Source organism: Cervus canadensis, chromosome 18 (assembly GCF_019320065.1).
Source record: "Cervus canadensis isolate Bull #8, Minnesota chromosome 18, ASM1932006v1, whole genome shotgun sequence".
In the NCBI taxonomy this organism is placed as follows: Eukaryota; Metazoa; Chordata; class Mammalia; order Artiodactyla; family Cervidae; genus Cervus; species Cervus canadensis.
The window spans coordinates 16118418-16140603 of record NC_057403.1 but is presented as its reverse complement, the minus strand read 5'-3'; the positions used below and the strand labels follow the sequence as shown (position 1 = coordinate 16140603).

The following is a 22186-nucleotide window of genomic DNA, read 5'->3' as shown; positions in this document are numbered from 1 at the left end:
CTGAGATGTGGGAGTTGTTTTTTTTACCACAGCTTAACCTAGTCTATCCTGAGTGACAGAAAGGACTTGTTCACTTCACTCCTCAAAATGAAAGTCAGTTACTCAGTAACTACCACAAGTAACTACAAACTTGGATTTCTTTGTATGGCCAGGTAAGAAAGAGTGGTAGGGAAACACAGTAGGTGATTCACTGGTTGAATAATTGACTGCTCTGTGCCAAGCATAGACAGTTTCCAGCTGTTCAGAGGGGCACAGGTTGCAATACCTACAGGGCCAAACAGATCATATAAATGAGTAAAGAAGGCCAGAGAAGCCCTGGCGAACAGAATGCACGCCTCACCTAGGGGGCAGCTTCCTTTTGGCCCTAGTGAATTGTTGCCAGGCAGGAATGTGGGCTCAGTACTGCCATATCTGCTGATTTTTCAAGAGAAGCTGGAAAACTAGATTTCTGTTTTACATTTTTAAATTTTCAAATGCTGACTCAGTTTTTCTTTAAATTCTGTGCTTTGCTTAAATCCTGTGTAGGTCAAATAAAACATATCTTCAGGCCAGCTTTGGTCAGTGGAATGCCAATTTAATGCTCATCTGTTGTTGTTTAGTCGCTATGTCATGTCTGACTCTTTGTGACTCCATGGACTCTAGCCTGCCAGGCTCCTCTGTCCATGGGATTTTCCCCGACAAGAATACTGGAGTGGGTTGCCATTTCTTTCTCCAGGGGATCTTCCCAACCACAGGATCAAACCCATGTCTTCTGCATTGCAGGCGGATTCTTTACCGCTGAGCCACCAAGGAAGCCCCAATGCTGATCTAACATAATATTTTATAATGGGGAGACTGAGAGCAATCAGAACAGGAATAATCAAGTTAGTCTTTATAAAAGGTTTTTCCTGAACTTGGGAAGGACCTATAAAAGGATTGTGACAATTATCATTTATTGAGTACTCACTGTATGCAGTTCCCACATATCCTCACAGCAACTCTGTAAGCTATACATGATTACTCTGACTTTACAAATAAAGGAACAAGCTTAAAGAGATTAAGTGACTTGTCCGAGTATTTTAGGAAAAATTTGTAGGCAAATACTGAAGAAAGATTCCTTTTCCTTGCCAGGCCCAAATCAATTGTGCTTAGTCGCTCAGTCATGTCCAACTCTTTGTGACCTTATGTAAGCCGCTAGGCTCCTCTGTCCACGGGGATTCTCCAGGTAGGAATACTAGAGTTGGTTGCCATGCCCTCCTCCATGGGAACTTCCCAACCCAGGAAGCAAACCTGGGTCTCCTGCATTGCAGGCAGATAAATCAATTAATAGATAATACATAGAGTGAAAAATTCAGGACTCCAGGCGACAGACATCCCAAGGGTTTTTCAAAAAGTCTTTGCTTTTGTATTCAAGATAGCAGTAAGTAATAATATCTTACTCACGTTTGTTTCTTAGTCCTCTGCTGTCAAGTTTTTCTTCTTGAACTGTTCCAAGTATGTGGAGACTTGTTGAGCTATTCCAAAGATATGAAGATTTGGAGACCCCCATCCCCATTCCCACTCTTAGAAGGGCCAAACAGAAAGTTCATGCCTGGGAGGATGATTCTGCCTGGGCACTGATTCTGTTTCCTAATGTTACCTACACACCTTTTTATTCAAGATAATTGATGGTGATGGCATCCAATTACAACTTGCTATTTTCCAGTTTGGGGTCTTGAGAAGATGAGCTGCTTCTAATTCTAACAGATTACAGAGCAACTAACCTCCAACACTTCTCAGGACTAGGACTCAGTGCAGGATAACCGAAGGACCTAAGTTGGTTCACACCTTCCTTCCCTGACCTTAACTTAGATGTACGATTGCCCCTTAATAGACCTGCATAAACCTTGTGCCATGCTCTCTCGGTGACAGATAGCCAAGCTCCATAATCAAGGGGGAGGGAAGCACTGCAAAATGCAACATGGCTAAGACCCTGCTACCCAGAGCTGACCAAAGGTCCCCAGTACACCAAGCTCACACAGCTGGCCACAGTAACAGAGAAAGTATAATCTGAGGTTAAAGGATGACATGAGAAAACGGAGGGGGATAAAGTGACGAAGACTGGAGAAAGGAGCTGGGGGCAGGCCACTCATAGACCCATTTCTCTGCAGCCCATCTCACCTTCTTGTCAGACTTGGCAGGACCTTTTACACTCCTGACTAGGTCTAGTTTGTCAAATTGTCAGGGCTCCCCCATTGCTTCCCCAACCACTTCCCCAGGGAGAGAGGTGGAGGCTCTGCAGAGCTCAGGGTCTGGGGAAAAAGGCAGGTTTACAGATTGTTCATGCTCCTACGTGGCTGAAGCATCCCTCACCTGCAGTTGTGGGGAGCCAATGGGCTCTTGGCCTCTGACCAGCCTTTGGAGATTAAAGCTAATAGACTGTGAGCACTGTTTCATATGTCACTCCCTTTCCCAGCACCCATTAGCAGGTGAGGAGAGGTGTTGCCCAGGTCCAATAGGTACCTCTTCTAAGCTTCCTTCATGTACCATCCTCACTGATGTTCTGCAGAAATCACCAATGAGTTTCCAGATTTGAAGCACCATCCTGCTCCTCTCCAGACAGACACCCATGTTTCACTTCAGGAGCTCCTTTTACATTTTGCCCTTTGGGAATCCACACTCTCTTTCACTCAGCCCTGTGTGAACCTGGTCCACTCCAGGCTATGCTCCTTGACCAATGTAGCACCATCATACCACCCACCTCATCCTGCATCCCTGTCACATTGTGTAGCTGGCTCTGCAGCCGCCAACATACATTCACATAGACAGTTCTATAACCCATGCCCTACATAGACCCTCATTCTTTTCATCTGACTTAATATTTCTAATAAGCCCCTTAGATAGGCTTCCTTACATTCCTCAGGGGCCCTTGGCCCCTAGTTTACCAGCCTGATCACCTTGAGCTGGGCCTGTCCAACCACGTCTTCCCCTCTAAGAATTAGTACTCTAAGAGGGCAGAGCCTGCATTGAACTCCTCTCTGGCCACTCAGCATAAATGACTAAACACGCTGTCTTGATTCCTTAGGAATATTTTTTTTCCTACAAAGTTCACTGTAACATGGCTTCTCCCCTCATCACAACGTGAACAACTTCCTACCCTCAAACCATTTTTTAAAAATTATTTATTTATTTATTTGGCTGAGCCTGGAGGATCTTCAGTTGTGGCAGGCAAACTCTTAGTCGCAGCATGTGAACTCTTAGTTTCGGCATGTGAGATCTAGTTCCCTGACTAGGGATCGAACATGGGACCCCTGCTTTGGGAGCTCAGAGTCTTAGCCACTGGACCACCTGGGAAGTCCCTCTCAAACCACGTTTTAAGAGTTTTCTTTCAAGCAGTTTTTAGGTTCATAGCAAAATTGAGCAGAAAGTAAGAGCTCTCATATTCCCCTTGCTCCCCAAAGCCTCCCCTCCTATCAGCATCACACATCAGAGTAGTACATTTGTTAGAATTGCGGAGTCTACGCTGACACATTATAGTTTACATTAGGATTCATATTTCAATATTTTCTCCTCGCAGCAAGTCAGCAACTTCATCAAACCACAGGTGTGTCCTCTGTGTTCTCGGACCTTAGACGGATTAACCTAGATAATGCATGTAACACTATACATGTTTACCTGTTCCTTGCACAGAGTAGCCACACAAAAAACATTTGTCGATAGAATTAGTCTGTGTGCACTTTGTCCGAAGAGGGGCGTCCCAGGTAAAGAATCTGCCTGCAATGCGGGAGGCCTGGGTTTGATCCCTGGGTTGGTAAGATCCCCTGGAGGAGGGCAAGGCAATCCACTCCCTTATTCTTGGCTGGAGAATCCCCATGGGCAGAGGAGCCTGGTGGGATACAGTCCATGGGGTCACAAAGAGTCTGACAGGACTGAGTGACTAAGCGCACACACATGTCCGAAGAGACTCGGGCTTTAGGAAGCAGAGTTGAACTTCGAAGGTCCCGCCTCTGCTTCTGTTCCTGCCCTTTTCTGCTCCCCGCCTCCAGGGCCTCATTCGCACTCCGCTCTGCTGGGCCACGGTGAAGCAATTTCCGCCCTAAGAAGGGTGGGGCTTCCGTCTCCTGCTCTCGCGAGTACTGCTGATCGAGAAAGGGCAGACTGGCCGCAATTCTTCCGTGTCCTGCCTCTCGGCTCCCGGTCACAGTTCCGCCCTTACTAGCCCCACCTTCGGCCAGAAAAGCCACTTCCACTCGGAAAAAGGGATGGTCCCGCTGGAGGCCCCGGTCTATTTCCCGCCCAGCCAGCTTCCCCATGACTTCCGCCAGGAGATACAGCCTCCGCCGCTATTCGTCCCATCCACGATTGATGCAAACGAAGCTAGATTCCCTCCTGCTCGAGATTAGAGCTCCTCACTCTATCTCGCTGCAGGAGAAAGAAGAGCGAGGAGGAAAAAGCCTCCACCCTCCCACCAAACCCGCCCACGTCCGCGAAGGCGAAGCCACCTTTGCCCTGAGAGAGGCGGAGCCACCTTTTTTGTAAACCCGGTCTCGCGAGCTCCGGAACTCTCGCGATAACCGACGCCCGACTTGTGCGCCCGGGAAACCCCGTTGCTCCCTTTCCCCTGGCTGGCAGCGCGGAGGCCGCACGGTAAGAAGAGTGCTCCGGTGCGACCTGGGCGCGGGGAGTCGGGGCTCGATTTTCGAGCCCGGGGAGCGTGCCTGGGGGCTCCGGGGCACCCGCGTGGGCCGCCCCGCCCCCTAGAGCCGCGGCCACGTGCGAGCGGCAGGCCCGGACATGTCTGATCCGCGCGGTCCGGGAACCGCGGCTGGGCCAGGTGGAAACCCGGGAAAGCGGGGGCGGGGTGGGGGTCAGAATCAGGGGTTGGCGACGTACAGCGTCTTCACAAACGGGGTCAGGCAGTGTTAATGCGCCCCAGAGAGACCGTGGTCTGCGGTAAGCTCTGTAAGACCCGCGGGCGCTTGGGCCTCTAAAGCGGGGAGTTGCAGTAGGGCCTTCGGAAAGTAGGGTGAGTCCGGCGGTTACGTCGCCGTGGGACTGGGCCCGGGCCGTTGGCATTCTTCTCCATCCAACCTGTGTTCTCATGCTCGACCTTGCCCGCAGATGCCTGGAGTTACTGTAAAAGACGTGAACCAGCAGGAGTTCGTCAGAGCTCTGGCAGCCTTCCTCAAAAAGTGAGTGTGGGGACTGGGTGGGGGCTCTAGTCTTGTCCAATGCCTCTGGGCTTTCTTTTCCTGGCTGGGGAGGCTTGGTGGTGGTCAGTGTGGAGTCCACTCTTTCTACATGAGGCCTGGGTTGTGTTTGAGTTGCAGTATTTTTCCTGTTCTGGGGCACAGTGGGCTCCTAGTGGTGTACAGTTGTGCTGATGGAAGGGAATGGGGATGGAGCTTGTGGAGGCTTCTGAATTGTGCCTTTCTGGCTGTCCTGGTCCCAGGTCCGGGAAGCTGAAAGTCCCTGAATGGGTGGACACCGTCAAGCTGGCCAAGCATAAAGAACTTGCTCCCTACGATGAGAACTGGTTCTACACACGAGCTGGTGAGGAACTGGGGCCTTTGGATGGGGAGTGGAGGGCTGGGTGTCTCCTTTGTGAGTTCTTAACTTGTCCCCAGAAGTTACAAGAGAGAAATACTTGACTCTGTCATTGCATACTTTGTGTGATGTAGGGTAATTTTGTGTTGTTGATATTTGTTCATTTGTAAGCGATTTTATGTGAGGACCCATGCTTTCCTCGGAGCCTCGAGGGCATCCCAGGGACAATGAGTAAAGTGTTCATCTTTTGTCTAGAGGTAGTTCATTTTATAAAGTCGTTGTCCTTTCAGTGTCTCTTTTCTGTTTTCATTCAGGTTATCACTCTAGCTTATCTCCTTCTCTTTAAGAAGTTGTTCCTAACAAAGGGGTTGGAAATGTGACCCAGTTATTCTAAATCTTGACAAGTCTCAAGTGCTCAGAAGAAAACTTATGGTCACTCTGTACCAGCTCCTTCTCTTTTTATTAATCCTTTTTATTAATTAATCCTTCAGTAAGGACTGGCTTAAATATAGCCCCTGACCGCACAGTGCTAGTACTGTCTTATCTGTCTTTTTAATGATTGAAGTTTCTCCAAGCAGTCACCCCCATGACGCTTATCTTGGGAGTGGGAGATGGGGTTCCGCCCTGGATTGTGCCAAGGCAGCAAGCAGCCTCTGCACAGACCTTCACTACGAGCTCTCAACCTCTCCACTCTCAACCTTCCTCCTCTGTGAAGTGGGGGTTCTGTCCTGACGACTGCTGGTCTCCATGTGGGAAGTGGGTGGGAAGCAGAGTTGAGAAGTTGACAAAACTCCAGCATGACTTTGAGAAGAGTTGGCCTTGGTCAGGTTGCCCAGTATCTCAGAACATGAAGTGTTTTGTAGTCTGAGCCTTGATGATTGTGAGGTGAGTGGGGTGGGTAGCTTATCCACCTACTCATTTCAGTGTTTTTAGAAAGAAAGATGGGGGGTGGGACAGGGTGGACAAGACCACCACTGCCACCCCTTTCACCTGTCTTGGGAAGCAAGGTTTGCATGGTCCTGACTGCTCTTTTGTGATGCCCGAGATTTGGAGAAAGACTAGTGGTTTTTCTCATTTCGTGGGTGAATATGCCTATGTTGTGTAATCTGTACTTAGCAGAAACCTCCCACATAGGGACTGGTGGTAGCTGAATCGCTGTTGATGTCAGAGTGGTTAATACATGAGGTCTGCCTGCTCCTGAGACCACAGTCCCCTCGGCCTTGTCATCACTTGGGGAGTTGGTGGTGGGCAGCTCTTTTCCCTCGGCAACATTCTCTACTTGGCGTTTCTAGGTCGGGGGAGGTTGTGGGGTGGGGGAAAGGCCATGGGTAATACACACCTAGTTGAGCCTGCTGGTCATCTTTGTAGTTGCTGTGGCCCCTTTCTGTCCACTGTGTACCTTCCCTAACACCTCATGCTGGGTGTGCGTCCTCTGCTTGCCCTGCAAGAGGAAAAGTTTGCCAACCTGTGTTGAAATCTGGAGTGCTCCTACTGAGTTTGTTCAGTTCATACTCTGGATGAGGAGAGTCATGCAGACTGACAGATGAAGACCCTGGGGGAGGGTGTGGCAGGCTGACGACCAAGACCAAAATCTGTAGATCTCAGGTGTAGATTACAAGGGCCACGTAAGTGACAGGGCCTTTGTAAGGGTGGTCTGGAAGGGGTGCGGTTATCTGTAGGGATGAATGGCCTCCAGGCAGTGGTGTTGGGAGTGTGTGAGGGATGGGGTGTGGAGATGGACCCTGTTTCAGGGGAGCAGGGACCTGCTCTAAGGGGAGGAGGGGGGTCGAGGGGAGACTGTGGGCTTTGAATGGGGTGCTGCATTGTGGCCCTGGGTAGATACGAGTGCTCGGATGGGCCTACTTGAGAGGGAGGTAAGAATACAGTGTGTCTGGCAGTGAGTGAGCAGCTGTTGGATTGGGGCACCTGAATCCCTTTTCTCTCCCCCCACCATGCCAAACAGCTTGCAAAATCTTAGTTCCCTGACCATGGATTGAACCCAGGCTCTGGGCAGTGAAAGCAGAGTCCTGACCCCTGGACTGCCAGGGAGTTCCCACTGAATGCATTTTACTGTAAGGTGGAGGCCAGTCCCAATCTGAGCAGTTGCCTTTCCCCGCCTTATGATTCGGTGGGTCATGATGGAGCCATGAACGTGAACTTAACATGGACTGGTGGCTTGCTAGGCTGCGAAGACCAAAGCCTCGTTTGGTCTGCCATTTGCTAAGTGGAGTATGCCCTGCCCCCTCTTCCACTTGGGGGCCCAACAGGATACCTAGCAGGGGTTTAGGGTGCTGCGTGGTCCTGAGGTAGGAGTGACTCCTCATCCGGGTCTCCCTAGAAGGAGCAGAAGGACACCTTTGGAGAGGCTGAAGGGAAAGCCATTTGTGGCAGCACCTCATTCACTGAGGCCATCATAAACACCCTCGGGATGGCCTGGATTTGCGCCCTTACAGCTCCACTTCAGGAGGAGGCGCTGGGACCTCGGCCTAGGTCTGAAGGGCTGAGGAGAAGGAGGTAAAAGGGGGTCAGTGTTTCTGTAGAACTCAGTATTTTGACTGTTAATTTCCAATTTGTGAAATTAATACTCTTGTTCTCCCTTCTAACGGGTCAGAAAAATAATCTGCACAAACCGCTGTGATGGGGGAGGACCTGGTATCTGCCACACTGGATAGTGGGGGGTGGGGGGGTTGCCACGCCACTTAGTTCCTCCATCAGCGGTCGAACACAGGCCCTTGGCAGTGAGAAAACAGGGTCCTAACCACTGGACCACCAGGGATGTCCCCCACACCTAATAGTTTTAGTGGTGTTAAGAAAGGTGTGAAATCCACCCAGGAGAAACTATAGTTGGGCTTTGTTGGAGTTTGTTCTCTGACTTTTGCTGCTGGGGACTTGAGTAAGTTGTCCCTGTGAGTACCAGGCCACTGGCCACTAGACATGGGTGGGCTCTGTCACAGCTGACAGGGAGCCATGTTGGGGTTCAAACCCCAGCTACCAGGGAGCTCACCCCTTTCCATGGTGAGACTGAGTGCTGTCCTGGTTCAGCAAAATTCATTTCTAGTGTGCAGCCTCTTCCAGGTGTTGGTGAAATCAGGGGTGTTCATCTTAACCCTTCTGTGGGGCTCTCATGCCTTCCACGTCCCAAGTGGAGAGTGGATCTCCACATGGAACCAGGGCATGGCCAGGCAGGTGTGGTGGGGAGGTGGCCATTGGGCATTTGTACTGGTCTTGAAGGCCATTTCTCCATGAGGTTACTCCCCTGGCAGAAGGGTTGTTGAGGGAATTGGGGGCGGGGGGGTCTTATAAGAGGTGAGTCTCTTGATCCTGGCAGTGGGTAGACTGCTTGATGCCTGGAAGAGGGGTCAGATCCCTGGTATAGAGGATGGCATGGGGACAGAAAGAACCAAGGAGAGTGATTTAAAGGGGGCAGGGCCATAGGCAATGATACCAGGGAGAGGCTGCTCAGTGGCCCTGGTGAAGTGGCAGGAGTTAGCGCTCCGTGATACGCCCCTGTAGCCTGCGTCCGTGTCTGGAGGCGGGCCGACAATGGGTTGTGTGCAGGTACTGCCCGGGGAGGAGGAGCCCACCTCACCTGGTCAGTTACACTTTATACCACCCCTCCCCCCACCCCAGCTCTTGACACAGGGAGGTGGTGTGACTCTTAGCAGCAAGTCATAACTTCTGACTCATTCTCAGGACCGAGGAGAATCCTAACGTGTGGGGACCTGGAGTCCCTACCCTTGAGCTTTCAGCCAGGCAGGGCTGTGTGGTGGCCAGCATCTGGGCCCCAGCTCTTTCAGACCCCAGTGGCTCCCTGAGGTAGAAAACCAGAACCATCTGCGGGGCTGTCTGTCCCTCCAGAGCAGCCACACTATCAGGCTGGCCCCTGAGGCTATCTTACTACTCACAGGAGAGAGTGAAAAGCAGGTGGCACAGGGCCTGGCGGGCCAGTGTTGCAGTTGGACAGAAGAGATTTCCAAGGAGACTGGCCAGGGGACTTGCCCGAGCCAGAAACCCCAGTCCACGGAGCAGGCTGACATACCTTCAGGTTGGGATCGTCCATGGCGTTAGGATGTCAGCACCGCTGCCACCGCGAACCCGAGCTCTTCAGGGCAGGCCTGGGACGGTAGTGGGGCAATCAGTAGGTCCCTTCTACAACTCTGCAGCCCTGCAGAGCCCCCGGACAGCTGGTTGTGGACGGTCACGGCTCAGACATTTGCTGGGCTCTGTCCATGAAACCTCAGGTCCACCTCACCACTTGGCCGGGGCAGCAGGATCTGCCTGGTCACGTGGCTGAAGCATTCTCCACTGCCGGTGCACCCCAGGCTCCCGATCTGGGGGTGGTGGTCAGGTGTTACTGGAGCCTTGGGTGCATTCGCCTGTTCTCCGTTTCCCCGACTGTAAGATGGTGAGACTCCGCTCCCTGCAGAATTCAGTGTGTGACCCTTTCCTGTGGGCTTCTGTGCCTGAGACGGGGTCTCCAGCCTCCTTTTCCTCCCACCCAGCTTCCACGGCACGCCACCTGTACCTCCGGGGTGGCGCTGGGGTTGGCTCCATGACCAAGATCTATGGTGGGCGTCAGAGGAACGGCGTCATGCCCAGCCACTTCAGCAGAGGCTCCAAGAGCGTGGCCCGGCGGGTCCTCCAAGCCCTGGAGGGGCTGAAAATGGTGGAAAAGGACCAAGATGGGTAAGCCAGCGAGGGGACGCTGGGCACATGAGGGTGCTTGGGGCCAGATCCCCAGTGGTGCCTTTATGGAGGACCATCCCCCTCTGCCCTCAGTGAGGTGTCAGGTATGTCCTGGCCCTCGGGCAGGCAGGGGGTTCTTCAGAAGAGCGAGCAGCCGAGGGGCTTCGCCCCGACCTCTCTGGCTGACTACTCCAGACTCCAGGAAGGTAATTTAGCGACTGTCCGCTTTCATTAGCCTGCTCGTTAACTTTTCCCAATTGATTTTTCGGGGCTTTTGATCTATTGCTTGCAGAAACGACACCCCATCAGCTCAGGAAGAGGGGGGGTTCCCACTGCAGCCTCCAGCTTGTTAGAATGCAGCCGACTGGGGGCCTGAGTGGGACTTGGCTGGCGTCGTGAGGTCCTGCAGCCAGGTGCCTCCTTGGGAAGCCTGGCTCATGTCCAGGGGAGGCCTGGCCGGGACCAGGGATGCTGGTGAGAGTCCACGCTCACCTGGGCCTGCGTGACCCTTCTCTCCCACAGGGGCCGCAAACTGACACCTCAGGGACAGAGAGATCTGGACAGAATCGCTGGACAGGTGAGTGGGGACTTGGGTCACCACCCGGGGGCCTCTGGAGCCTGGATTTTGACAGTTTTGTACCCTGGAGGGTACAGCCAGGGAAGTGGGGGTGCAGGAGAAAGATCGTTTCTAACAGACTTCCCATCACGGGGGGTGGGAGACAGGTTGGAATGCAGGGCCCTGGGTGAAGGGAGCCCCGGGCCTAGGTGCAGCCAGCTGGGCCTCTTCTGCAGGGCACGCTCCCACAGAGGCCACTCCGTCTCCCCAGGTCAGCCTTCTGATTCTGACGGCAGGGTTTCTTCCTTACTCCTGATCCTCACAGAGCATTGGGCGGGGTGCCACGGAACCTGGCCTCCATGTGGAGGCTGACTGACAAGACACCCTGGGCCAGTCTCCCTGTCGGGAGTGATGCTCTTGGCCACTTCCCAGGGTGGTGGCGAGGATTCACGAGCTAAAGCAGCAGGAGCCCCGGGCCCGGCACGAACCTGCTGTTGGTTTTCTTCTTTGTGTATCATTGACTTAGGCCCCCTAGGAGCCTTGGACTGTGGAGTCCCTGAGTGTCAGACAAGAGCAGCGTATCAGCCCTCTGGGAGCGGGAGGTGGCCTGGCAGACGGTAGGGGCAGTGCAGGGCCTGGCAGTGTAGACTGGGGTGATGGGCAGAGGTCAGGATCATACTGCAGTGCTCGCTTGAGTCCCAGTTTCTGATTCTGTAAAAGGGGGAAGTGCCCGAGGCTGTGAGCATCTGGTGAGATGAATACATCAGAAACCACAAATCAGGAGGCCTGGTGCCCCCTGGTTAGTGGGGAGCTTCTGTGAAGTGCCTGAACACAGGCCCACAGCTGATCGTAACTATTTGTCCATCTTTCCTACAGGTGGCAGCTGCCAACAAGAAGCATTAGAACAAATGATGCTGGGTTAATAAATTGCCTCATTCGTAACCCTGGTCTGGGTCTCCTGTTTTGAGGGGTGGGGCATGAGGAAGGAGCACTTCCCTTCCCTGGTGAAAGAGGCGTCAGGGGCTTCCTGGATGGTTGTCATACTCAACAGCCCCAGAAACCTGAGGCCTGGCCTCCAGATTCAAATGGGTTCTACCCCACGTGGGCAAGGTGCTGGTGTATGACCTAGGGCCTCTGCGCGTCTTTCCACAGCAAGTCTCAGAAAAAAGAAACTGAAAGTTCAAGCAGTGGTCCTGCTGGAACAAAGCAGGAGGGGCCCTGGGGCTCAAGTGCTGCTTCCCTGCAGGAAGCAGACAGGGACAAACAGCCCTCGCTCCAGGTGGTCCTTGGTGTGCCTTCCGCCCGAGGGTTTGACCTTGGCCTGGTGTGCGCGTCCTTTCCCTGATCTGCTTGGGACTTCTAGCCTGGGCCCTGCTGTACCCCCTTCAACAAGGAGAAGCGGCAGCACGGACCCAGCTGGGACCAGGGTGTTAACTTCCCTCCCCAGGGGATGGATGTGACACCTGCGGTCTGGGGCCCTCTTGGTGCCCTGCCCCCTCTGGGTCTCCATGGCGATTGGTTCTTGGCACTGATGGGACCTTCCTGGTAGTTCAGACAGTAAAGAAGTCTTCCCTGCAGAAGGGAACGGCTACCTACTCCAGTATTACTGCCTGGAGAATTCCATGGACAGAGGAACCTGGTAGGCTACAGTCCATGGGGTCACAAAGAGCGGGACACTGAGCAACTTCGACTGATGGAACAGGAACTCTACCTGTACCTGGGTCCCTGGTTGGAGCAGGACACCCTTTTAATCCTGGAGGGAGAAGCCTTGCCTTCATAGGACACTCTACCACCCTGGGGACTGGGCACACCTCCCTGCTGGGAAAAGCCAAAATGCTGAGCCCAAACTGGCTAGGCCACAACCCCTGAGGTTCCTCCACCCCAAGTTACCACTGAGATCAGACCCAGTGCCATGCCTGACTTCTGGACTCGGGATGACATGGGTTTGAGTTCTGCTACTGCCCATAATTGCTGTGACCCTGAGCAGCTTACCCTCAGCCTGGTCTTGTTTGTAAAGCTACTTAATCCTGCCTGAGGGATTCTGGGAGGTTCCCTGTCTCGGCCCAAAGCAGCATACCTGGTGTACCAAGATGTTCAAAGTGAAAATATCAGGCCACAGAGTCATACACCTTTGGCACTACTGCCCCCAGCTCAAAAGTTGCCAGGGCTGGAAGTTACTGATGTGAACACTGGACTAGAGCCGACCAGTGTGTTTGTACCCAAGTACTCCAGTTCAGTCATTCAGTAGTGTGTGAACCCTTGCGACCTCATGGATTGCAGCACTCCAGGCTGCCCTGTCCATCACCAACTCCCAGAGCTTACTCAAACTCCTGTCCATCATGTCGGTGATGCCATTCAGCCATCTCATCCTCTGTCGTCCCCTTCTACCTTCTATGTTTCCCAGCATCAGTGTTTTCCAATTAGTCGGTTCTTTGCATCAGGTGGCCAAAGTATTGGAGTTTCTGCTTCAGCATCAGTCCTGCCAGTGAATATTCAGGACTGATTTCCTTTAGGACTGACTGCTTGGATCTCCTTGCAGTTCAAAGGACTCTCAAGAGACTTCTTGAGAGTTCAAAAGCATCAATTCTTCGGCGCTCAGCATTCTTTTTGGTCCAACTCTAACATTCATACATGACTGCTGGAAAAACCATAGCTTTGACTAGACAGACCTTTGTTGGTAAAGTAATGTCTCTGTTTTTAACATGCTGTTGGTCATAGCTTTTCTTGTTGGTCATAGCTTTTCTTCCAAGGAGCAAGCGTCTTTTAATTTCCTGGCTGTAGTCACCATCTGCAGTGATTTTGGAGCCTAAGAAAATAGTCTGCCACTGTTTCCATTGTTTCCCCATCTATTTGCCATGAAGTGGTGGGACCACATGCCATGATCTTATTCTGAATGTCGAGTTTTAAGCCAACTTTTTCACTCTCCTCTTTCAATTTCATCAAGAGGCTCTTTAGCACTTCTTCCCTTGCTGCCATAAGGGTGGTGTCATCTGCGTATCTAAGGTTATTGATATTTCTCCTGGCAATCTTGATTCCAGCTTGTGCTTCATCCAGCCAGGCATTTCACATGATGTACTCTGAATATAAGTTAAATAAGCAGAGTGACAATATACAGCCTTGACACACTCCTTTCCCAATTTGGAACCAGTCTGTTGTTCCATGGCCAGTTCTAACTTGCTTCTTGACCTGCATATAGATTTCTCAGGGGCTTCCCTTATGGCTCAGCTGGTAAACAATCTGCCTGCAATGTGGGAGACCTGGGTTCAAACCCTGGGTTGGGAAGATCCCCTGGAGAAGGGAAAGGCTACCCACTCCAGTATTCTGGCCTGGAGAACCGCATGGGCTGTATAACCTATGGGGTCGCAAGAATCAGATATGACAGAGACTGAAATACTAGAGGTGCTATATAGCCATATCACTTAATACTTTTGTGAAGTAGGTCCCCAAACTCACCCACTGTTTGAGATGGGAAAAAGAAGTCACGGGATGGGTGATTTTCCTCATGACCTACAGCTAGGAGGTAGCAAAGCCAGCATTTGGTAGCTACAGCCAGCTATCTGGGCGGTAGCCACTGCAGGGCTTAGCAATGAGGAAAATGAGACCCAAAGGGTTACACTCCTGGGCATGGCCTTGAGCCAGTCACTCCTTGTTTGGGACCTAAGTTTCCTCTTTTGTCGACTGAGAATGAAATTTCCCAGAATCGTCCTGGGAATGCAATGCCAAGCATCCGGTTAGCTTGCCCAGTGCCAGATACCAGGGGTGCTGGGTAAGTGGGTCGTGGAGGTGCCCAGACAAACCAGTCTGCCTGAGAGGGCCTGCAATGCGGCAGCTGCAGCCCTCTGGCCACTGGGGGGCAGTCAAGGGCCTGGAAACCAGCCTGGCCAGGAAGGATGCTGGAGGAGGCGAATTCCTAAGGGCTGCAGCGACTGGACCACCCAGGCATCTTCCTACGTGGGGGTCAGAAGGAGGAACTTTAGTACAGAGGGGCTCATAACCTGCTATACAGAGGGGCCCAACGGAACACCTGGGTCCCTGGAGGGAAAGGGGGAGGGTCTGAGGGCCAGAGAAGAAGAAGTGTGTCCTAGGAACCCTGCTCTGTGATATTCTTACAGACTCACAAGATAGGGGGGTTGTGTCCAAGTTACAGGAGGAGAAACAGGCTCAGATGAGCAGGGCTGAGATTCAGACCCAGGAGGTGTGATCTCTTGAGGCCCACTTTCTTCTGTGTGGGTGACATTTGCACTTTTTTAAATTACAAAAGACTTTACCACGCAAAACAGTATAATAGTGTGACAAGGACCCATTAACCCACTACCTAGCTTAAAAAGTAAAGTGACCTAAAACTAAGAGAAATGAAGCCTTCTGTGTACTCTTCCCCCAGAGGGAACCCCTCTCGCGAGTGGGATGTCACTCCCCTGCATGGGCTCACCCCTTTCCTGCACACATGTGTCCCTAAACAGCACATGTTGTTTTGCCTTTTGAAAACAAGTCAGCTAGATCCTGCCACAGTCCATTTCTTCTCATTTTTTTGTTGGTCCTGAGATGCAGCCCTGTTGACAAGTGAAGCTCGGACTCCTGCTGTGTGCTACTTTATTGACAACCAATACTTTGGCCACCTGATGCAAAGAGCTGACCCACTGGAAAAGACTGATGCTGGGAGAGGAAAGGGATGACATAGAAGACAAGATGGTTGGATGGCATCACCGACTCAATGGACATGAGTTTGAGCAAACTCCAAGAGATGGTGAAGGACAGGGAAGCCTGGCATGCTGCAGTCCATGGGGTCACAAAGAGTCAGACACGACTGAGCGACATCAACAACCAGCAACCCACTCCAGTATTGTTGCCTGGACAACCCCACGGACAGAGGAGTCTGATGGGCTACAGTCTATAGGGTCGCAAGAGTCAGACACGACTTAGCAACTAAACCACCACCACCGTCAGTTCAGTTCACTTCAGTTGCTCAGTCGTGTCTGACTCTTTGCGACCCCCATGGACTGCAGCACGCCAAGCCTCCCTGTCCATCACCAACTCCCGGAGTTTACCTAAACTCATGTCCATTGAGTCGGTGATGCCATCCAACTATCTCATCCTCTGTCGTCCCCTTCTCCTCCTGCCCTCAATCTTTCCCAGCATCAAGGTCTTTTCAAATGACTCAGTTCTTCACATCAGGTGGCCAAAGTATTGGAGTTTCAGCTTCAACATCAGTCCTTCCAATGAACACTCAGGACTGATTTACTTTAGGATGCACTGGTTGGATCTCCTTGCAGTCCAAGGGACTCTCAAGTGTCTTCTCCAACACCACAGTTCAAAACCGTCAATTCTTCAGCGCTCAGCTTTCTTTACAGTCCAACTCTCACATCCGTACATGACTACTGGCAAATCCACAACCTTGACTAGACTGACCTTTGTTGGCAAAGTAATGTCTCTGCTTTTTGATATGCTGTCTAGGTTGGTCATAATTTTCCTTCCAAGGAGCAAGCGTCTTTTAATTTCCTGGCTGCAGTCACCATCTGCAATGATTTTGGAGCCCAAAAAAATAGTCAGCCACTGTTTCCACTGTTCCCCATCTATTTGCCATGAAGTGATGGGACCAGATACCATGATCTTAGTTTTCTGAAAGTTGAACTTTAAGCCAACTTTTTCACTCTCCTCTTTCACTTTCCTCAAGAAGCTCTTTAGTTCTTCTTCACTTTCTGCCATAAGGGTGGTGTCATCTTCATACCTGTGGTTATTGATATTTCTCCTGGCAATCTTGATTCCAGCTTGTGCTTCATCCAGCCCAGCATTTCTCATGATGTAATTTTTTAATTTGGGGGGATGCTTGGACTCTGCATTTAAGTTAAATAAGCAGGGTAACAATATACAGCCTTGATGTACTCCTTACCATAGCTCAATGTATACATTCATTCTCCTATAAAGGAGTTTCTCATCTGTTTCCCAGTTTTGGCTACCAAAAATCTCCCTGCCATGAATTTCTTCCTAGGTGTCCCCTTATGTGTGTGTGTCTTATATGTGTGTGTACATGTGTGACATGGTCCCCCAACAGCTCACAAACATCTCAGCAACTTCATATCATTTCACTCCCCCACCCCTCAGGCTTCATTTCCCTCCCAGTTGACCTAAAATGATGTTCAAAAGCCACCTGGACACACGTCAGTGACTTGGAATCCCTGCTCCATCATTAGGCTGTGGAACACTGGGCAAGTGACAGATGGCATCCCCTCTCTGTGATGGCCTCAGTTTCCACCCCTTTAAATTGGTGGGGGGGCGGGGGCGGTAAGTGGCCTACCCTGCTGACTTGTGGCGGAAATGAAAAAACACCAGGGAAGAGCCCATTGTGGACCTTGGATGTCAGGAATATCATCTTAAATGACAGCATCAGGGAGATATTTTCATCCTCATCTCTTGGATTAAAAATGCTGAACCTCAGGGACTTCCCTGGTGGTCCAGTGGCTAAGACTCCATGCTCCCAATGCAGGGGATCCGGGTTCAATCCCTGGTCAGGGAACTAGAACCCACATGCCACAATTTATTAGCGTTCACAAGTCGCAATTAAGACCCTGCGCTGTCACATAAGTAAAATGATACATATATATATATATATATATATATTTTAAATGCCAAACCTCAGAAAGGAAAGCCATCACCTAGTCACATAGCTGGTGAGCCTGCCTCATTTATTCCTCATGTGTGTATGTTAGTTGCTCAGTCGTGTCTGACTCTTTGTGACCCCATGGACTATAGCCCACCAGGCCCCTCTGTCCATGGAATTCTCCAGGCAAGAATACTGAAATGAGTAGCCACTCCCTTCTCCAGGGTTTCTTCCTGCATCTCCTTCTATGTGTGTGTGCATGGGATTGAACCCCTGTCTCCTGCATTGGCAGGTGGATTCTTTACCACTGAGCCACCAAGGGAAGCCTTTATTCCTCATAAACATTAATAATAACCAACCTTTACTGAGCACCTATCACGTGCCGGGGTCCTGTGTTCAGCACTGTGCATGTACAACCTCTAAATTCTCTTTTCCAACCCCAAGAAGTGAGGACACAGAGGCTCAGGGACTCCCCACGCTCCAATGGTTAAGAAGCCGCCCTGCAAGGCAGGGAACGTGGGTTTGAGCCCTGGTCAGGGAACTAAGATCCCGCATGCCATAAGGCAGTAAGCCCATGGCCACAACTAGAGAATCTGTGTGCCCCAACAAAAGATCCCACATGATACAGCGAAGATCTCATATGCTGCGACTAAGACCCAATGCAAACAAATAAATTAATAAGTATTAGAAAAAAGAAGTGAGCACACAGAGGCTCGGAGAGGGGACAAGTTTTGCCCAAGGCCAATGAGGGGCAAAGACCAAGCTCGGAACCACCACCACCCTTGACTGCCGCTGTGCAGTAAGCTCCCCAAACCTGGCTCCCTCGGGCAGGGGGGCAGGGCGGGTTTCCTTTCCAGTGACGAGCCAGGCCTTGAACCAATCTCTTCCCCCCACCAAAGCAGCCTCCTCTCAAGGGAGTTGTGGCGGCCACAGGTGCAAGGAGCGGTTCCTCTCCACTCACAGTCTGAAGCCTCCTCCGCCAGGGGCTCCCCCCCCAGCTCGCCAGCCAAAGGGCCCAGCAGTGGGGCCAGCGAAGCCCATCTCCGCAGGGCCGGGCAGGAAGTGGGGCGGGGTTTGGGGCTCAGCCGAGGTGGGATCTGGTACCCCAGGACTGCTACAACCCAGACTAACCAGACCCACTGGGAGAAGATGCCTGGGGGTCCCCAAGCCCTGCAAAGCCCGCCTGCCACCATCTTTCTCCTCCTGATCTCCACTGCTGGCCTGGGTATGTGGTTAACAGGCAGGTGCTGGGGAGAAGGTACTGGGAACTGGGAGATTGTTGAGAGAGGCCCCAGGCAGAGGGGGAGGGAGAGGAGCTGGCAGGAGGCAGGCTAGAAAAGACCCTGTAGAAACTGCATCTGCCTGCTTGATTGTCCCAAACAGGCCAATGGGAGGCTGGAGGGGGCTCAGCGAAGTTGATGGCGCGTCCGGGCCTGGTGGAGGGAGGCAAGGGCAGGAGAAACCTTCCCCACCCCCTCCTCCCCCCAGATCAAAATAAGGAACTAAGGTTGCCCTTGACTGACTGAGCTCCCGAGCGAGCTAGGGGCAGGGAGGGGACGGTGGTGGGTAGCGGTCAGCTTCAGGGGGGAGAAAAAGCTTTCTCCTTTTTTGCCTTGAATCCTAGTCCTCACCCCCTACTTAGTGAACCCCTTCTCAGTGCTGGGGGAGTAGGTGACCTTCCCCCTTGCCCTCCCACACAATGCCAGCTGGCAGGGCTGTGATCACCCTGTTTGACCGAGGAGTTAAGAGAAATACGGCCAGTCACCCCAAATTTCTACTGGGAGCTGAGATTGGAGTGACTCCTCAGGTTGCTGTCTCTTACCCCACTTCTTCCTCCTTCTCTCTTCCCCACCTCTCCCCTCCTCCCTCCAAAAGAGGCAGAGCCAGCCATGCGGACTGGCCCAGGAGGAGGGGCACAGAACTGGGCCTTCCCCTGTGCCTGGGCCATCCCATCTCCTTCGACCCAGCTGAGGCCCTCCAGCTCTAGCCAGCCAGCCCAGCCCAGCCCCTGGCCTCACCCCCGGTCCCCAGCTTGACACAAGCAAGTTAAGGAGAATGAGGGGCGGGCCCAGGGTCACAGGGCAGGGCAGGCTCACATACTGGCAGGAAGAGGCCCAGGGCCAGGGGGCCAGGGGTAGAAGCCCTGAGCCACTCCTGCTGCCGTGGGTCACAGCTGGCCCACTGGTAGAATGAGTTGATGACAGAACTGATTTCTCTGGGTTCTGTGACAATTATACAAAGTAAATAAAGTGCCAGTGTGGGGCTGGGCAGGGGCTGGGTGAGAAAATAATCCAGGAGGGCCTGCAGGAGGAGGCAAAGCCCAGACTGATTTTGGAAGGTGCTTCCTGGCCTGGGGCACTCACTGCTAGTCCTAGGGAACTGCCTATTCAAGTGCCAGCGAGCTCAGAGTGGGTGGAAGCACAGAGCAGGGGGGAGAGGGAGGAGGTGGCCCTGGAGGGGCAAGTGGGGGCACCTCCCAGCCCCCCCCAGCTCCGGGTGTGTCACTCACACTTCTCCACACCCCACCCCACACACACATGCACACGCAGCCAGGAGTCCTGCAGATGCCAGGGGCCGCGCTCGGGCGGTGTCCTCAAGGGCCGTCCCTGACCCACTGCCTCCTGTCTGCAGGCCCCGGGTGCTGGGCCCTGTGGGTGGAGCCGGGCCCACCCTCGGTGACGGTGAGCGTGGGGGAGCAGGTGCGCCTCCAGTGCCCGCACAACGGCAGCAGCAACACCAACGTCACGTGGTGGCACGTCCTCCAAGTCAACTCCTCGTGGCCCCCTGTGATGTATCCCGGGGCCCTGGGTCCCAAAGGGGAGCTGATCATCCAGCAAGTGAACAAGAGTCACCGGGGCATGTATCGGTGCCAAGTCAGCGAGGGCAAGAAGATGCAGCGCTCCTGCGGCACGTACCTCCGCGTGCGAGGTGAGTGCCCATCCCGTCCATCCTCCGGGAAAGCGGGATGGAGCCCGAGCCTGCATCGCCTGCATCTCGGGCATCCTGGGTCTCGCCAAGCGGGAGCCGCTTCCAAGGTCTCGGGCCTCGCTGGAGGGGGCGTGGCCTGGGGGCGTGGCCAGGGGGCAAGGTGGGGCTCTGAGCCGTATTCCCTCCTCACAGAGCCGCTCCCCAGGCCCTTCCTGGACATGGGGGAGGGTACGAAGAACAACATCATCACCGCCGAGGGCATCATCCTCCTCGTCTGCGCCGTGGTGCCTGGGACGCTGCTGCTCTTCCGGGTGAGCCCCCCCCCCCAGGCCCACCCCGCGGGGACCAACGGGCCCCCAAGAATCCCTCCCGCCTAGAACTTGGCAGAATGGCAGCACCCACCTCCGAGATGCTGAGGACAATTTAATAGAATGAACGCGTTTTAAACCGTGCTGGGACCAGAGGGGCGTCCTTGCTGTCTCCCCACAGGGTTGTCTTCACCTCCAGCCCCAGGGATGTCTCACTGACCCCCTCTATCCAGGAGGGCTGTACCCTTCAGATGTAGCCCAGGCCAGGGGAGTTGGGAGCTGGTGTCATCCCGGAGTGTCTGACCCCCACCAGCGTCTCTTTGGCATGTGTGTGTGCTCAGTCGCTAAGTAGTGTCCAGTTCTTTTGCGACCCGGTGGACTGTAGCCCGCCAGGCTCCTCTGTCCAATGGGATTTCCCAGGCAAGAGTACCTGAGCTTCCACAGTGGCTCAGCAGTAAAAGAATCAGCCTGCAATGCAGGAGACGTGGGTTCCATCCTTAGGTCGGGAAGATCCCCTGGAGAAGGGAACGGCAACCCATTCCAGTATTCTTGCCTGGAGAATCCCATGGACAGAGGAGCCTGGCGGGCTACAGGCCACAGGATTGCAAAAAATGTCGGACACAACTGAGCGACTAAAACAACAACAAATTTTCTTTAGGCCACAAGGCAACTATAGCCACTTAGTATTATTGCTCTCACTATTTGTGGGGAAGAATGGGCAGTGGCGAGAGTCAAAAGGACACTGGCTTGGACCCAGAGTGACCTGCCACTTACAGGATATGTGACTCTGGGCATGCCCCTTAACTCCTCCTGGCTGCCACAAGGGTCTGAAAACATGATCTCTATCCGCTCCCCCCCCTCCGCCCCCACTCACTGAGGCTCCCCATCCCTCAACAGAAACGATGGCAGAACATGAAATTCGGGGCTGATATCCAGGATGACTACGAAGATGAAAATCTTTATGAGGTGAGTGGAAGGTCGGGGCAGGTGCAGAGCGGGTGCAGGTCTGTGGGGTGGGGGTGGGGGTCTCCTAGGGTTCCTCCTTGAGGTTGGTTGGGGGCAGGGACCTGGGCCCCAGGGCACTGAGGTCCACCCCCCTGTGTCTGCCGCAGGGCCTGAACCTGGATGACTGTTCCATGTATGAAGACATCTCCCGGGGCCTCCAGGGCACCTACCAGGATGTGGGCAGCCTCCACATTGGAGACGTTCAGCTGGAGAAGCCGTGACCCCGCCGGGCTGACCCGCCATGCACCCAGCCCGCATCTCACCCTACTTCCCCCTGAACCCGCTCTCTTTTCACAATCTTTCCTGGGAGTGTCCTGACTCAACTTCCCCCTTGGGACTGTCCACTCTTCTTCCCTCTAGGCCATCCTCGTCCTCATCCCCTCCACACACTCTAACTCAATCCTCCCCCTACTGCCTTCCCCAGCTTCCCCCACCCACCACCCAGCGGGTAATGAGCCCTTAATCACTGCCTCTAGGGGAGCTGACTGTAGCAGCCTCGGTAGTGTCACCTCCCCGCTGCCTGCTCTGTCCTGGCCACTTAGTGATAATAAATCCTTCCCAACTGCAGACCTTCGCAGGAGTCATGGATCTCGTGGGGACCAC

At 53.2% G+C, this 22186-nt stretch overlaps 2 protein-coding genes across 3 annotated transcripts; both read left to right on the top strand.

Annotated features, from left to right (window-relative positions):
* Positions 1-4093: 4093 nt before the first annotated feature.
* RPS19 (ribosomal protein S19) lies at positions 4094-11689 on the top strand. Of its 2 annotated transcripts, none has more exons than XM_043435118.1 (6): positions 4094-4605; positions 5080-5150; positions 5411-5511; positions 10008-10191; positions 10714-10768; positions 11624-11689. In XM_043435118.1, exons 2-6 carry the CDS (start codon positions 5080-5082, stop codon positions 11648-11650), a joined length of 438 nt encoding a protein of 145 aa, XP_043291053.1. In that variant the 5' UTR covers positions 4094-4605; the 3' UTR covers positions 11651-11689. The 2 variants fall into 2 exon arrangements, with proteins under 2 accessions (XP_043291053.1, XP_043291054.1); XM_043435119.1 differs by lacking the exon at positions 4094-4605 and adding an exon at positions 4615-4792.
* Positions 11690-18261: 6572 nt separating this feature from the next.
* On the top strand, positions 18262-22150 carry CD79A (CD79a molecule). Its single transcript, XM_043435117.1, has 5 exons — positions 18262-18567; positions 19974-20270; positions 20463-20581; positions 21476-21544; positions 21691-22150. The coding sequence occupies exons 1-5, from the start codon at positions 18492-18494 to the stop codon at positions 21802-21804; spliced, it is 675 nt and encodes a 224-aa protein (XP_043291052.1). The 5' UTR covers positions 18262-18491; the 3' UTR covers positions 21805-22150.
* Positions 22151-22186: the final 36 nt, after the last annotated feature.

Coding starts and splice junctions, on each gene's coding strand:
- RPS19 (XM_043435118.1), top strand. CDS start 5,080: ATGCCTGGAGTTACTGTAAAAGACGTGAACCAGCAGGAGTTCGTCAGA. Junction 5,151..5,410: donor CTGGCAGCCTTCCTCAAAAA/GTGAGTGTGGGG, acceptor TCCTGGTCCCAG/GTCCGGGAAGCTGAAAGTCC. Junction 10,769..11,623: donor TGGACAGAATCGCTGGACAG/GTGAGTGGGGAC, acceptor TCTTTCCTACAG/GTGGCAGCTGCCAACAAGAA.
- CD79A (XM_043435117.1), top strand. CDS start 18,492: ATGCCTGGGGGTCCCCAAGCCCTGCAAAGCCCGCCTGCCACCATCTTT. Junction 18,568..19,973: donor GATCTCCACTGCTGGCCTGG/GTATGTGGTTAA, acceptor TCCTGTCTGCAG/GCCCCGGGTGCTGGGCCCTG. Junction 21,545..21,690: donor AAGATGAAAATCTTTATGAG/GTGAGTGGAAGG, acceptor TGTCTGCCGCAG/GGCCTGAACCTGGATGACTG.